General features: G+C 52.3%; 1 protein-coding gene across 50 annotated transcripts in view; it reads left to right on the top strand.

Moving 5' to 3' along the window:
• The window catches only part of RAP1GAP2 (RAP1 GTPase activating protein 2), a 239,486-nt gene that overhangs the window by 98,234 nt on the left and 124,711 nt on the right, over nt 1-16,541 (top strand). For all 50 annotated transcript variants that reach the window (XR_013535393.1, XR_013535392.1, XR_013535391.1 and 47 more), the window contains one exon: nt 12,222-12,306. Coding sequence is in view for 38 of the 50 variants with exons in the window: in XM_035299337.3 (XP_035155228.1) it covers nt 12,222-12,306 (85 nt within the window). In the remaining 12 variants the exon portion in view is untranslated. The remainder of the gene's footprint in view (nt 1-12,221; nt 12,307-16,541) is intronic.

Genomic DNA, 16,541 nt, shown 5'->3' with positions numbered 1-16,541 from the left:
GGGGAGCCTCCGGTGTGAGGGGTACTTTGCCTGCCACCCCCTCCTTGGCATGGGATCTTCCCAGGGCTCTCCCTACTTCCAGCCCATCCCAGCAGGCTCTCCTCTCTCACCTCTTCTTTCCTGCCCCTTGGAGGGCTCCTGTTCATTTTTGCTTTACAAAACCCAGCTGGGCACAGTGGCTCATGACTGTAATCCCAGCACTTTGAGAGGCCGAGGTGGATCCTCAGGTGGATCATCTGAGGTCAAGGTGGATCATTTGAGACCAGCCTGGCCAACATGGCGAAACCCTGTATTAAGTTAAAAAAAATTGTACCAGGTCAGTTGTGGCCCACGCCTGCAATCTTAGCACTTTGGGAGGCTGAGGCAGGTGGATCACCTGAGGTCAGGAGTTTGACACCAGCCTGGCCAACATGGTGAAACCCCGTCTCTACTAAAAATACAAAAATTAGCTGGGCATGGTGGTGGGTGCCTGTAATCCCAGCTACCTGGGAGGCTGAGGCAGGAGAATCACTTGAACCTGAGAGGCAGAGGTTGCAGTGAGCCAAGATCGTGCCCACTGCATGGCAGCCTGGGTGACAGAGCAAGACTCTGTCTAAAAAAAAAAAAAAAAAAACCAACACAAAAACCCCTAAGTCCTACATGCTGTCCCTGAGGGCCTCCACTCCTCCCCTGGCCTCAGTCTCCACATCTGTTCTTGTTACACCCACGCTCTGCTTAGGTTTCAGTTCTGTTCTGAACCCATTTTGGTGTCCCAGGGGCCCCTGACTCACTGTGTATCCAGAAAGAGCACCTTATCATCTGCCCCTCGAAAAGCCGACTCTCCTCCTCATCCTGTTTTCTGAAACACCGGTCTCTTGGTGTGTTTGGCTCTTGGCCCCTCCTTTCCTTTCTGTTGCCATGTCCTCTTAGTTTTGCCTCCAGAATGCTTTATGAATCCGACTCTTTTGTGTCATTTCTGTGGCTGTGAGTGCAGTGGAGTGCAGTGCCCCTTGGCCCCATTTCATTCTTCCCGAGACCTCTCCTTTCCAGCACGCTGTTCTCTCTCTGCTGCTCACAGAGTCAGTCCTCCAGCAAAGCCCTGCAGGTCATGGGCACCCCACCTCGGGCATCTTGGCTTCCTCCCTTTGCCCCCAGCCTCACTGTCCGTACAGCGCTGGCACTGTTTCCTGTGTGTTTGTGTCACCTGTCTCGGGCACGTAGTGTTCTCCTGTAACTGGCTCAAGTGTTGAAGCTTCAATGGACTTGTTTCAGAAGGCACCTTACGCACTACCGTAAAAGGAAAATCAGGGTGGCCTGCCACAAAGAGGGTCTCTGTCGAAGCTCAGTAATGACTGTTATGGTGAAGACCACTCCAGATGCCCTCAGGGGCCAGCAGGAATGTTTGTGCCCACTCTGGGAAGCCATGGGCGGGGGGAGCTCCTCTCCAGGGGGCTCCTTCTCTTCCTCAGAGGCAGCGTAGCACCGTGGTTCAGGCCATAGATCCTGGAGGCAGGCCTGCATCCAAGCCTCGCTCTGCCACTCTCCAGCATCATGGCCTTTGGCAGCTTCACCTCTCTGAGCCTCATTGTCTCCATCTGCAAAAGGGGTTAATAGGCCTTGCACGGTGGCTTACGCCTGTAATCCCAGCACTTTGGGAGGCCGAGGTGGGTGGATCACAAGGTCAGGAGTTCAAGACCAACCTGACCAAAATGGTGACATCCCATCTCTACTAAAAATACTAAAATTAGCTGGGCATGGTGGCGCATGCCTGTAATCCCAGCTACTTGGGAGGCAGAGACAGGAGAATTGCTTGAACCTGGGAGGCAGTAGAGGTTGCAGTGAGCCAAGATCATGCCACTGCACTGCAGCCTGGCGCCTGGAAACAGAGCAAGGGGGTTAATAATATTTCCTTCAATGGATTGTGGCATTAAATGAGATAGTGTTTGTGGATCACTTCATGCCATACCCTCACCCTTGAGGTCTGTTTGCTGGCATTTGCCCTCCCCTCCCTGCTTTTTTTGATAGAATGTTGCTCTGTCACCCAGGCTGGAGTGCAGTGGCACAATCTCAGTTTACTGCAATCTCTGCTTCCCAGGTTCAAGTGATTCTCCTGGCTCAGCCTGCCATGTAGCTGGGATTACAGGCACACATCGCCATGCCTGGCTAATTTTTTGTATTTTTAGTATAGATGGGGTTTCGCCATATTGGCCAAACTCAGGTGATCTGCCCACCTCAGGTGATCTGCCCGCCTCAGCCTCCCACAGTGCTGGGATTACAGGCATGAGCCCCCATGACCAGCCTGCCAGTCCCTTTGTGGGCCTGCTCTGTGCCCTCAAGTGATGCGATGTGTCTCCTGGGTGGCATCAGTGACACCAGTGGTCTCTCCATCATGCTGGTCACCATCCTCCATGTCCTGCCTCTGTGCCTCCCCTTCACCGTTTCTCTGGCAGGTCAGTGCTGGCTTATTCTCTAGGCCTAGATCAGCCATTGCCTTCTGTGAGATCCCATAGCTGGTGTCCCAGGGAGAGCCGGCCCTCTCCTCTCTGTGACCTCATGGCACTTGATTCTGCATCTCATTTTAACCCACAACCCCACAATTCATGTTTGGCACCCGGGTCTCCCATGTGGGTGTGCCGGGCCTGCAGGATGGTTTTTGCATTTTCGTCTCCTGCCGGGATCATTTTCTCAGAGGCTTGTGAATTGCGCAGACGTCGCCTCCCACGCTGAGACACCACCCTGGATCCCTGAGAGCTCAAGCTTAAAACACACAGGAAGACGTTGTCCAGTGTCCTCTCCTCGCTCCCTGCTGTGGCACTTGGGCCAGGCAGAGCTGGCTTTCTCATTGCAGTGGGAAGGAGCACAGGAATGGGAGTCTGAGAGCTCAGGGCGGAGGTCCGGCTCTCGCATCATCTGACTCTGTGACCTGAGGCTCACACAGAACTCGGAATATGCAGGCTTAGGTGTAAATCATAAAGCCTGCATCAGTTCTGAAAGCTGCCTATCTGGAAAGACTTGTTCCTAGTGTGAGGATTTGCCCATGTGAGTAGATCGCTCCATCACACTGAGATTGGTGCATGAGGATGAGGCCCAGACCTCACAATGGGAGGCCTGCGGAGAGGCTGCAGAGGTTCTCCAGGTGGTCTGCCCATTGCATCCTGTTCCTGGCTCCTGCCCTTTCTCATAGCCCTGGCACAGTTTAGTACTTCAGGTCCCCTAGGGAAGAACAGTGCTGTCCTCATCCAGTGTACCCAGAGAACAGCTGGAGTGTCTTCTGAAGCTGCAGCCACAGAGTCTGGCCCAGGCCTCCCATTGTGCCCACATGCAGCCTCATCGTCCTGTGCAGGGTGTGGCCTGCGGCAGAGACTCCAGCCCGCACAGCTCCTGCACAGCCTGGGCCTCCTGCTCTCCAGCTGCTCCTTGTAGGGGACCTGGAGCCCCCTTTGATCCCCTCCAGCTTCTGTTCCCTCCCTTGAGGGCCCTGGCGCTTTATAAATAGGTGTCCATAAGCCATTTGTACTTCCTGACACCTTCCTCCTGGAGACTTATTTTTTTTTGAGATGGAATCTCGCTGTGTGGCCCAGGTTTGGAGTGCAGTGGTGTGATCTCAGTTCACTGCAGTCTCTGCCTCCCAGGTTCAAGCAATTTCTGGCTAATTTTTATTTTTATTTTTATTTTATTTTATTTTATTTTTTTGAGTCTTGCTCTGTTACCGAGGCTAGAGTGCAGTGGCGTGATCTCGGCTCACTGCAACCTCTGCATCCTGGGTTCAAGCGATTCTCTTGCCTCAGTCTCCTGAGTAGCTGGGATCACAGGCGCCTGCCACCACATCTGGCTAATTTTTATATTTGTAGTAGAGATGCAGTTTCACCACATTGGTCAGGCTGGTCTCGAACTCCTGGCCTCAGGTGATCTGCCTGCCTTGACCTCCCAAAGTGCTGGGATTACAGGCATGAGCCACTGCCACTGCGCCCAGCCTTAATTTTTGTCTTTTTTTTTTTTTTTTTTTTTTTTTTGAGATGGAGTCTTGCTCTATTTACCCTAGCTGGAGTACAATGGCACAATCTCGGCTCACTGCAACCTCTGACTCCCGGGTTCAAGTGATTCTCCTGCCTCAGCTTCCCAAGTAGCTGGGATTACAGGCACCCACCACCGTGCCCAGCTAATTGTTGTATTTTTAATAGAGATGGGATTTCAGTATGTTAGCCAGGATAGTCTCGATCTCTTGACCTTGTGATCCACCTGCCTCAGCCTCCCAAAGTGCTGGGATTACAAGTGTGAACCACTGTGCCTGGCCAATTTTTGTCTTTTTAGTAGAGATGGGGTTTTCACTATGTTGGTCAGGCTGGTCTCAAACTCCTGGCCTCAGGTGATCCGCCCGCCTTGGCCTCCCAAAGTGCTGGGATTACAGGCCTCAGTCACCATGCCTGGCCCCTCCTGGAGTCTTGCTGCTCACTTCCTGCAAACCTGGCCTGAGGTGATTGGAAAAGGGGCCTCTTCCTTGGAGAGGAGAGGAGAAGAGAGGCTGCTGCGGGATGTGGGCACTCCTTGGCAATCCTGTGTGCTTGTCCGCATGGTGAGGCTGTTGGATGGCATCTGATGCTCTCTCCCACAGTGGCTGCTCTCTGTGTCTGTGAACCCTGGGATTGAATTAGGGGTGGGGATTGCCATTTTGCATTTTCTGCAGAGTCTTTTCGAGACACGGTCCTGCTCTGTCATCCATGCTGGAGTGCAGTGACGTCATCATGGCTCACTGTAGCCTTGATCTCCTAGTCTCAAGTGATCCTCCCATCTTAGCCTCCTGAACAGCCAGCCCTCTCTTCCCTGGGACCTCAAGACACTTAATTCTGCATCTGGACTATAGGCATGCACCTAGCTAACTAAAATTTTTTATAGAGATGGGGTTTCACTATGTTGTGCAGGCTGGTCTTGAACTCATGGGCTCAAGCAATCCTCCTACCTTGGCCTCCCAAAGTGTTGGGATAACGGTCATGAGCCACCTTGCCTGGCCATCTGGGGTCTAGAGTCAGTGCTTCAAATTTCTGAGATCCTCTTAGAGCATGTGCTGGGTTGGGCTGTGGCCCCAAGGTCAGCCTTGCCAGGTGTGAACAGGTGCGCAACACCCGCTCCTTCTCAAGCCACCCACTCACTCCACCTATTGGAGCCTTTGGTTCCTGAACCCAGTGCCATCTTCCCTCCCCCACTCTGCCAGGTCTGCTGGGCTCATGCCCTTTCTCCCTTCTACACTGGCCCCAGCACAGGCGTGAGGGTCATCGGTGTCCTCATCTCCATATCTGTCTCCTTGGGGCTTGGAATCGAGCCATGTGCATATACCCAGGGCCTGGTGGGTCCCACAAAGTGGCTGAGCTTGCATGTCCCTGCCTCCCAGCTTAGCAGCCATAGTATGTGGAATGGCGAGTGCCCAGATCTGAAGGTGTCCCTGGCCCTGTCCACTCCTGATCAGTTTCTTCCTTGGCCCCTCCTCCTCTGTGCCCATCCTGATCAGTTTCTGCCTTGGCCCCTCCTCCTCCATGCCCATCCGTCCAGTTGACATGAGCCTTCTCAGCAACCACCACCCAGACAAGGCGACAGCTATTGTGTTTTTGCTATGTACCAGGCACTGCTTTCTGGGCCTTATTCATAACACCCAGCGAGATAGGTAGTAGTTACGCCGTTTTACAGGTGAGGAAGCTGAGACACGGAGGGGTGAGATAACCTGACCATGTATCAAATCTGGAGTGGTGCTGGAGTATTGATTAGCAATTGCATCCCATTGCCCTCTCCCTGCAGCCCCTGGCAACCACTCATCACCATTCTGTCTGTGGATTTGCCTGTTGTTGGAAATTGATGCCCAGTGCTGCAAAGAAAAATTAGCATTGAGACAAAGGATTTTTAGCAACACAGTTTTTACTTCCTGGAATGTAGGAAGGGTAACCTCACTAGCCATTGTGCCACGAGCGTACAGTGAACAAAGGAAAATCCACAAATTTATCCCTTATGCATTTGGGGTCATCCTTACTGCTGTGTCTGATCGCCGTTGGCTGCAGCCAGACCTCACAATCTAAACTAAAACCCGATTGGCTCACAACTTAAAACTTTTCTCAACAGGCAAAAGCAGTATCTTGGTGAAAGTACAGGGACATAGAATGTACACGTGCCTGTGAGCATGGCGTGTCTAACAGCGACATAGGATATTATTAGCACACTTATGATTTATTTTTTAACAAGAAAGGGAACTTTCAAAAGGAAGTTTTCTACTTTCTCCACCTGGTGTATGCATTTCATGGGAGTGGAATCACACATGTGTGGCCTTTGGTGCCTGGCTGCTTGTACTCGGCATCATGCTTTCCAGGTGCACCATGCTGCTGCGTGCATCAGCATCCCATTCCTTTTCTCTCTGTTGTCCTTAGAGTCACGTGCTATCCTTGTTTATTTTGATTTCTGAAAATGAATTATTTTTACTTGATTTCTTTTTATGGGCGAACAATATTCCACGGTGCGGAGCAACCGAATTCTATTTATTCGTTGGTTGGCGGGTGGACTCTTACACTGTTCCCCCGTTTGGCCATTGTGAGTCATCTTTCTTGTTCCTTTTGGTTTGGTTTTCCCGAGAAGCTCTTTGCCATGCCCAACTGTCTGTATTCCTCTAGCTTGGCTATTTGGAAAGCAAGAGAAAGCGTAGCTGAATGTGGGTGGGTGACTGGGAGTGGGCCTGGGGAGGTTGCAGGAAAGGGGAGAACCCTTCGTGGGGGGGGCCTCAGACCTGGCCCTGGAGCCATCTGCTGCTAGGTGGGTGTTTTTCCTGTGGTTGATTATTAACCGATGGTTATGATCCTGGGAATAGATCCCCAGGCTAGAACTGGTGCTCATTTGAGATGCCAGAAATGTTTTCCAAGGCAGTTAAACAGCCCTGGACCCCTGCTTCTGTGTGTCCGCTTGGAGACCAGATCCACATTTTATGAGTTAGAATCATCAGCATCATCATCATCACCATGGTCTACACTTATATAGGCCTTCATGTTTTATTTCAAAGCTGTTATTTTTTAAATTTCTTAAATAATTTTTTTGAGATGGAGTTTCTTTTACTCTTCTTGCCCAGGCTGGAGTGCAGTGGTGCAACCTCAGCTCACTGGAACCGTCCCGGGTTCAAGCGATTCTCCTGCCTCAGCCTCCTGAGTAGCTGGGATTACAGGCACCTGCCAGCACGCCCCTCTAATTTTTTGTATTTTTGGTAGAGACGAGGTTTCATCACGTTGGCCAGGCTGGTCTTGAACTCCTGACCTCAGGTGATCCACCCGCCTCTGCCTTCCAGGGTGCTGGGATTACAGTCGTGAGCCACCTCATCCGGCTCCAGCTGTTATTAATTCCTCAGTACATTATTACTCCTATCTTTGCAGATGAAGGAAACAATACACAGCGAGGTAACTTAACCAGGACCTCACAGCTGGGTAGCAGGCAGAGCCAAACTGGAACCCAGGAATCACTTGATTCCAGGTGTGGGGTATTTTCCACAGCCGTGTGTGACGTGGCGGCTGCAGTGACCTCAAGGTGGTCTGGGGCAGAGCCCTCTGAGAGTGAAGGCGAGGACCCTGCAGGCCTGGGTGCTGTCACAGGGGCTCCCCCTGGGGTCAGTCTAGTTCTGTCTGGGTGAACCATGCCCTTGACTTCTCAGCTTCCACTCAAGCCTCTTTGACTATTTCCTCTTGAGATTTGCATTTGATCAAAGCTGGCTAGGATGCTTCCTGGTCTCCCTGAGCCCTCCCATCTGCTCCAGAATCTCCCGTGCTTCTAGGGAAAGAATCCCATAACAGGGAACTTCAGCACCATGTGAGAACGGGCAGTGCCTCCAGGACTCCCCCCAGGTGGCAGAGGCTGACCTGGCCCTCCAGCCTGCCCTTACCCACCTCTCTTTCAACTGCGTATGTCATGTTCCTCCGGCGTCTTTTTCCCTTCTCTGCTTTCCAAGCTGTCTTGCTCTCTGACCCCTCCTCTCATGGGCCCTTGTGGGTTCCTGTGTGGGTCTGGGACCCCTCGTCCTTAGAGGTGCATGTGGGTGTGGGGCTGGGTTGCTTGAGGGGTACAGTTTTCAATCTCAGTGCCATGACAGGTGGCAAGACAGATCCCTGTGGGCCACAAGGAAGTTGTCATCTGGGCTAAGGATTTACCTTTTGCTTATCATTGGAGCACATTCAAGGTTGTCGCTTGATAGAATCACATCACTTTTACCTCCTCGTGTGTGATATGTTTGCCCGAGTGGGAGAGAAAGGGATAGAATTGCATCAAGCACCACGTCACTTACTCTATCTTATCTTGGTGCCAGCTGGTGGCTGGGCTGGGCTGTGCCTGGCCATCCTTGGGAGGGTGGCTCATGTGTAAATGTCATTGTCCTGAGGCAGGACAAGGCTGAGCACAGCTGATCAGAGCAGGGGTGGCGAGGCAGAAGCAGGACTTAGTTCATCTTCCTTGTTTTTGGCTCTCTAGGCCAAGGCTGGAATGTGGGGCTTGGGCACTGCATTTGCTTCTCAGGGTGGCTGTTACCAAGGACCACAGATGGCTTAAAGTCACAGACATTTATTATTTCAGCTCTGGAGGCCAGAAGTCCAAAATCAAGGTGACGGCGGGGCCATGCTCCCTCTGAACACTCTAGGGAGGAATCCTTCCTCGCCTCCTCTAAGCTCTGGTGGGGTCGGCAGGCCTCAGCATGTATTGGCTTGCAGCCGAATCACTCCTGTGTCTGCCTCCAATGTCATGGGCATTCTCACTGTGTGTGTCTTCATATTGTTGCCTTCCCTTCTTTTTTTCTCTTTTTTTGAGACCCAAGCTGTAGTGCAGTGGCATGATCTCGGCTCACTGCAACCTCTGCCTCCCAGGTTCAGGCGATTCTCCTGCCTCAGCCTCTCGAGTAGCTGGGATTACAGGCACCCACCAACACGCCCAGGTAATTTTTATATATTTAGTAGAGACAGGATTTTACCATGTTGGCCAGGCTGGTCTCAAAATTCAGGTGATCTGCCCACCTCAGCCTCCCAAAAGTGCTGGGATTACAGGCGGGAGCCACTGCGCCTGGCCTACCTTCCCTTCTTACAAAGATACTGGTCCTATTGAATTAAGGACCATCCTAGTGACCTCATCTTAACTTGATTATATCTATAATGATCCAATTTTCAATAAGGTTATATTCACAGGTACTGGGGGTTAGAACTTCAGTATATCTTTTTTGGGGGACACAGTACAATCCATAACAGGCAGTTAGCTCTTCAACTAGAGGGAGGGCTGGGGTCAAGAGTGAGAATGGTATAGTGTGGCCCTTGTCCCCTATAGATGCTACTTGAAGCCATCTGTACACCAAGGCAGGGTAGATCCTACCTTGTGACTGAGAGCCTGTGTGTAGTTCTGATGTTTTAAATTTATTTATTTTATTTTTTTGAGATGGTGTCTTGCTCTGTTGCCCAGGCTGGAGTGCAGTGGTGTGATCTTGGCTCACTGCAACCTCTGTACCCTGGGATCAAGCGATTCTCCTGTCTCAGCCTCCCAAGTAGCTGGAATTACAGGCATGCGCCACCATGCCTGGCTAATTTTTGTATTTTTAGTAGAGATGGGGTTTTGCCATGTTGGCCAGGCTGGTCTCAAACTCCTGACCTCAAGTGATCCACCCGCCTTGGCCTCCCAAAGTGCTGGGATTACAGGTGTGAGCCACTGCGACAGGCCCAGTTCTGATGTTTTTGAGGGTGGCAGTCATGCATCCTGCCCACCGTGGCACCCCCTCTGGCATTTCGGACACAGCGTTGGAGCCTACATGAGGCTGGTCACCACTGATGATCATGTCTGCTCTAGCGCCTTTGAAGCTCCCAGGCATCGTTCGGGAGATCCTTCTGGTCAGAAGCTGCCTTGTGCTCCAACTTGAGAGTCCTTCCTGCTTCTAGAGCATCCAGTGACTGGTGAGGTTAAACCAGATCTGCCCTCCTCTAGACTGTGTGCCTGGAGAGCCAGGGCTGCGGTCCATCAAGGTGCCTGCGAGCCGTCTCCTCTGCTAAGCTGAGAGTGGCCCTATTGATTCTGGAGGGGGGCTTGCTTTACTTCCCCTCCCTGCGTGCTTTTCCTTGCTGGGCCTCAGCCTCATAGTGGAGCTGACCTCATGCTCACCATGGGCCCAAGGTGACCCAAGGGGGATGCCATCCTGTTTGATCATTCTTCCTTTACCCTGTCATGGCTCTCCAGGGCCAGGACCACGGAGGAGGAGCTGTGGCTGCTGGGGAGAGGGCCAAGTGGCACAACGAGGTGAGGCTGTGCTGGACCCAGCTCTGTCATGCGCACAGGCAGGTAGGGGTCTGGCAGAGCAGCCAGGCTGGACCCCACAGTGGCAACGTCCAGGGTCTTGCATGGACAGAGGAGGCTGGTGGCTCTAGCTGAGAGGGTGCAGGAGCTGGTGCCTTCCTCTGCATGTGTGAGTGTCAGTGTGAGCACACACCTATGTGACCTATGTGCTGTCTCGGCCCTGCTAGTGTCTTGAGCCAGTTACAGTCTGGATCAGGCACGAGGCCCTCCCTCCAGCTGGCAAAGCTTACATCAGCAAGGTCCGGGAAGAAAGGAGGAGGAAGGCAGATGGGAGAGCAGGAGACGGATTGCCAGGTTCAGGTTAATGGCGCTGAATGGAGCTTCTGCCAAGCCAGGTGGTCCCCGGACCCCTTATCTCGCTCCTTAGCTGGCCATTTGGAGGGGTAGTCAACAGCAAGGGCGGGCAGGGTACACATGGGCCTATGGGGCTTGCCTGGGAAGTGTTCTCAGCCTGGTTCTGTCCCATGGGCCAGGGGGAGCCAGGCAGGATGGGGGTCTGGGCCCCTACAAAGCTGGAGGGCCGGGCTCTGTAGGGATAGTGGGTTTCTGTCGTGAGGAAGATGTGGGGTTGGAACTGTGGCTTCTCTGGCAGGATTTGGGCTGGGAAAATGTGCAGAAGTGTTCTCTGGAATTGGCAGTGGGGTGCTTTGGCCATTTACGTGGGACGGGGAGGGGGGGTTGGGCTGACTCAGCGGCTTCAGAGCAGGTTCTAGAGGAGAAAACAGTTGTAAAGTTGGGGACTTTGAATACTCAGCCCGGCCCTCTTCAGCTTTTCATACAGGTCTCCCAGCCCCTTTGTCCCCTCCTGGGTGCAGCCAGGGCTTTTCCGGGACACTGGAGTCTCTCGCCCGGGGATTCCCCAGGCTCTGCCCAGCTGGCCCTGTTGTGCAGCCATTGCTTTGAGGGCTGATCTCATGCCAAACCGTCTGCCTGGTGATGGTGACCAGCACTGCCTGGTCACCAGTGAGGGCCAGATGGAAAGTGGGGAGTGTATGAGCACAGCAAACTTGTCGCAGCCACATTGCCATGGTGACACGCTCTGTTTAGCTGCCTCTCCACCGTCCCAGCCCACATGGACTAAATTCAGTTTTACCTGCAGATGCACGACAGGCAGCCTGTGTCCCAAGGTCAGCTCTTAGGCTAGGGTGTGTGTGTATGTGTGCGCATGCGGGTGTGCATGCACGTGTGCGTGTGTGTGTGTGTGTGTGTATGTGTGCAGAGGGGCCGGAGGAGGAGTGAATCCCCATTTCTCCCCTCTTCTCCCACCCAGCCCTAGTCCTGGGTCTCTTTAGCCCCATGGTTCTCAGACCTCACTGTGCAGCAGAATCACCTGTACAGCTCATTAGCACACAGATTCCTGTGCTTATTCCTGGAGAGTCTGGCTAGCACCTGGGAATCTGCATTTCTAATGAGTTCCCAGGTGATGCCAGTGGTCCAGGGACCATACTTAGAGTAGCATTGCTATAGATTTTGGTACATCTGGAGTAAAGAAAATGCTCCCACCTGTGGTTTCTGCATTGTATATATTTTTTTGAAAAGAGTTTCATTCTTGTCGTTCAGGATGGAGTGCAGTGGCATGATCTCGGCTCACTGCAACTTCTGCCTCCTGGGATCAAGTGATTTTCCAGCCTCAGCCTCCCAAGTAGCTACAGGCACACGCCACCATGCCTGGCTAGTTTTTGTATTTTTAGTAGAGACAGCATTTCACCATGTTGGCCTGGCTGTTCTCGAGCTCCTGACCTCAGGTGCTCTGCCAGCTTCCGCCTCCCAAAATGCTGGGATTCCAGGCATGAGCCACTCTGCCCAGCCTGCATTGTATGTTAAACTGTCCCAGAGCCAAGCGAAGGAGAGAAGGGAAGGTGCAGGCAGGTCCTTACTCACCTCTTTTCTGTTCATTGGCCTCTTCACAGGAAGCAGGATCTGGCCAACAGCTCGGATGTGACCCTCCCAGACCGGCCGCTGTCCCCTCCTCTCACTGCGCCTCCCACCATTAAGGTAAGAGGCTTAGATTCAGGAAGGCAGGGAGGGGAGCGTGTCGGGAAGTCTTGGAGCCTTGTTGTGGCTTTGGCTCCCAGCCCAGCAGCTCCTGTCACAGGGGGGGCTATGGAGTTTCCTGACACCTTGGAGGAGGTGTCCAGTTAAGCTCCATTGCAGGAGGAAGTGTGACAAGAGACTTGTGTGTCTGCGTCGAGGGGCAGTGAGGACATTGACTAGGACTGAAATGGGGTTGGCAGAACTCTTGGTGGAGTTTGAGAATGAGGAGTCTAGCTAGGAGGAAATTGGGGGACAGAAGGCAGCTACCCAGAAGGACTGCCCAGGGCTGGGCGGTGGGCCTCCTGGGACTGGAAGGGCACTTGCCTGCTGGGCTGGCCCTTCTGAGTTGGCCCCGTGGAAGGGTTGGCTGGAGGTTTGGGTCTGGGCGGCGGTTATTTTCCTATCTGCACTTCCTTCATAAGCCTTTTTCCTGGGGAGACTGCAGTCCAGGCCACTAGTTCCAGGACCTTCTCACTCTTGGACCGGAGCCAGGGGGAGCAGTGCCCTTCTGCTCCCATGGCCTTCCCCTGTCATTTTCAGTCCAATGTCCTGGCAGGATGGTCACACAGCTGGTCCTCAGGGAAGACTTTTCGCTCGGACAGTGTTCCTGCAAAGACTGGCATGCATGCCCTCCTCCCTCCCTCCCTTCTTCACACTTTGTGGGGTGAGTGAGGACTCGCACTGAGCAAGTCACCTGCCTCCTGAGTCGTCTGAGGGGACATCTAGGCCAGCTCCTCTCTCTCTCCTGGGGCTGTGCTCTGAGTGGCTCACAGGGAGATAATCAGGCATCGCTTCTTCACTGCTCTGCATCACCCCTCTGCTTCCCTGAACCTAATCTTTTTCAAGATGACATCTCATAGGAAGCAGATAAAACCCACCCATCTTCCTGTTGTTGTCCCATATCCGATGCTCGTCATGCACAGAGTCATGCAGTATGCACTGAGGAGCCTATGTGTAGAGGGGTAGCCAGCGCCTGCCCTGGGTGGGTTAAGAGATCAGTGGTGGGCAGGGGGCAGGACAGGGTGCAGGGCTGACCAAGGACAGGGGCAGTGGAAGCCAGACCACCTCCACTAGCCTAGTGCCTGCCCCAGCACCCAGCTCAGGTTGTCCTGATCTGGCTCATTTGCACAGGATAATGCTAAGAAACCTGTCACTGTTCCGGGTGTTCCCTTGGTCTACAAAGGTGGCTCTGGGATGCTTGTCTCTGTCCTCACGGATGGCAGGAGTTTGCAGGGAGAACTCTGACAGTCTGTTAGGAGGAGTCCCTGAATTCTCTTGGCAGACTTTACTCACTCATGAACTCATTTAATTCATTCAACACCCAGTATTTATTTGAATTTTACATTAGTTAGGACTCCTGGTTGTAAGTGACAGAAAATAACTCCCTTTGGCTTAAAAGGGAAAATTTTGCCTTTGAAATTGCAGGCATAGACAGCAAGCATGACTGCATATGTGAAATCGGTCTCATTCCTTCTCTCTTCTGTGTTGGTTTCATTCTTTGTCAAGCTCTGTCTTTGTGGCAGCAGGATGGTGGTAGCATCTGTTCTTCGAAGTAACCCCAGTACAAAGAAAAGCATATTTTTCCCCAGTAGTTCTAACAAAGTCCTAGGGAAGAAGCTCATTGGCTTACTTAGCTCACATGTTTGTCCCTGAACCAGTCACCATGACCACAGAGATGAAAGGCTCTAATTGGCTAAACTTGGTGGTCAAACTCATGACCGCCAACCTAAACCATAAGAACTGGGAATTGGGGAGGGATAGCTCCTAAAGGAAAATTGAAGTGTTACCATGAGAAGAAGGGGACATGGATGCTGGGCAGGTCAGACCCAGAGCTTTCCACCACCCCACCTCTGCCAGGCCCAGTGCTGGGTTCTGCGGACCTTGTAGTAAACAAGATATCATGGTGAGCTTGTAGTCTAGCTAGGGAGCCAAACATTGAAAAGTGATGTCAGGAATGAGGGGTAGACAGTTAAACGTCATGAATGTTCTTTTTTCTTTTCTTTCTTTTTTTTTCTGAGATGGAGCCTTGCTCTATTGTTCAGGCTGGAGTGCAATGGCATGACCTTGGCTCACTGCAACCTTCACTTCCTGGGTTCAAGCGATTCTCCTGCCTCAGCCTCCCAAGCTGGGATTATAGGCACCTGCCATCATGCGCAACTAGTATTTTGTATTTTTAGTACAGACAGGGTTTCAAAACGTGGTGAATGTTCTAAAGGAGAAGCACAGCATAGCTCAGGAGGAATGTAAGGTTAGGAGGTAGAGGCACTCTAACCTAGTCTCAGAGGGTTAGGTAGCGTGCCTTTTTTGAGATGAAATCTCACTCAGTTGCTCAGGCTAGAGTGCAGTGGTGCAATCTTCGCTCACTGCAACCTCTGTGTTCCGGGTTCAAGCGATTCTCCTGTCTCAGCCTCCTGAGTAGCTGGGATTACAGGCACCCGCCATCATGCCCAACTAATTTTTGTATTTTTAGTAGAGGTTGGGTTTCACCATGTGTTGGCCAGGCTGGTCTTGAACTCCTGACCTCAAGTGATCTGCCCGCCTGGGCCTCCCAAAGTGCTGGGATTACAGGCATGAGCCAGCACGCCTAGCTGCAGGTAGGGCTATTTTTAGGAAATGATATTTAAGCTGAGTCCTGGAAATCAGGTAGGTGCTAGTTAGGCTAAGGTGGAGTCTGAGTGGAGGAGAGTGTTCTAAATTCTTGCTATTCAAAGTGAGGCCAAGGGACCAGCAATGCTTGCATCATTTGTGAGCTCTTTGGAATTGCAGAGTCTCAGTTTCCCCCCAGATCTCTGAATCAGAGTCAGCATTGTACTGTCATTTTCAGTGACTGGTATATATACATGACAGCCTGAGAAGCACTGCTGTGGGCCTCTGCACCTTCCCTCAGGCAGCCGAGAGAGAGAAGGAACTGGAAGGAGAGCAGAATGGATGCTGAAGCCAGAGTTAGAGTTGGAGAGGCTGGGACCTCTCCATGTAGGCAGGGACAAGATCCAGCAGATATTTGGACATTTTGCTGAAGATTTTAGAGTTTATTCCTGGTTAAGAGCACTGGAGTCATTGAAGATGTTAGCCAGAGGATTCAGGTGAGACTTTTGGAAAAATCACTCGGCTGTCATATGGCAAATGTATGGCAGGGAACAGAGCTTAGAGGTGATGAGCTGAGGCCACTGCAGGATCCAGGGGAAAGGACGGAAGCCTGACTTGGAGAGCTGGGCGGGAGGTTGTTTGGAAGTGGTTAGAGCTCAGATTGTGCAGGTGGTAAATTGTTGAGATATGAGGATTTGTGGAGAAAGAGGCAGTGAGAATGTCTCCCAGGCTTGAGGACACCAGATATATGGTACAGCCATTCTCTGAGATGAGGGTGCAGGAGGGAGGCTGAGGACTCAGTTCTTCTTTTTTTAAGTTAAAAAAAAAGTTTTTAGGGACAGGGTCATGGTCTGTCACTCAGGCTGGAGTATAGTGGCTCATTCCTAGGTCACTGCAACCTCCAACTCCTGGGCTTAAAGGATCCTCCCATCTTAGCCTCCTGAGTAGCTTGGAATGTAGGCACCGTTAGCAGATGCCCTGGCTCCTCCTCCCTAGGCTCTGTCCTCCTCTTTGAGCTCAGCACAGGAATTTCCTGGCCTGTGACTTTACTGCCCAGACCCCAAGTGCAGGGTCAGAGCTGGAAGCAGAGGAAGAGGTCAGGGATTGTCCTGGGGACTCAGACTGGGTGGGGATTCTTCTGTGGTTGGTGTTGGGGGTCAGTGCGTGTGGTGTGTCTGGACCGAGGGCTCTCTTTGTGTCTGTCATTTGGGTTCATTCTGTGGCTCAGACAGGCTGTGGCTGCAGTTAGGAGTCTGTCTATGGCTAGGACGTTTTTCCCTTTGTGCGACAGCTAACTGCCCATAAAGGACTGAAAACCACAATCCTCCCCTTACACCAGCCTGCTCCCCACAGGAGTGTCCTGTCACAAAAGTGATGACAGGGATCAAATAACTCTTTCCCTACCTTGAGTTCCTTGAGCACAGTGACTGTGTCCTATTCGTTGGGTCCCCAGGCCCTGGCTTAGGGTGGAGACCCAGGGCTTGTTTACGGTTGCTGAGTGTAAGGGACCTCTTGGTCAGAGGAGCTTGTTCAGGTTCAGATCCTCCACTCCCCTGGTTTTGGCTGGATCTTATATCCCAGGAGACCTGGGCTCCACCTGCCATGTCCCT

Source organism: Callithrix jacchus, chromosome 5, assembly GCF_049354715.1.
Source record: "Callithrix jacchus isolate 240 chromosome 5, calJac240_pri, whole genome shotgun sequence".
NCBI lineage: Eukaryota > Metazoa > Chordata > Mammalia > Primates > Cebidae > Callithrix > Callithrix jacchus.
This window is presented reverse-complemented; position numbering and strand designations above follow the sequence as displayed.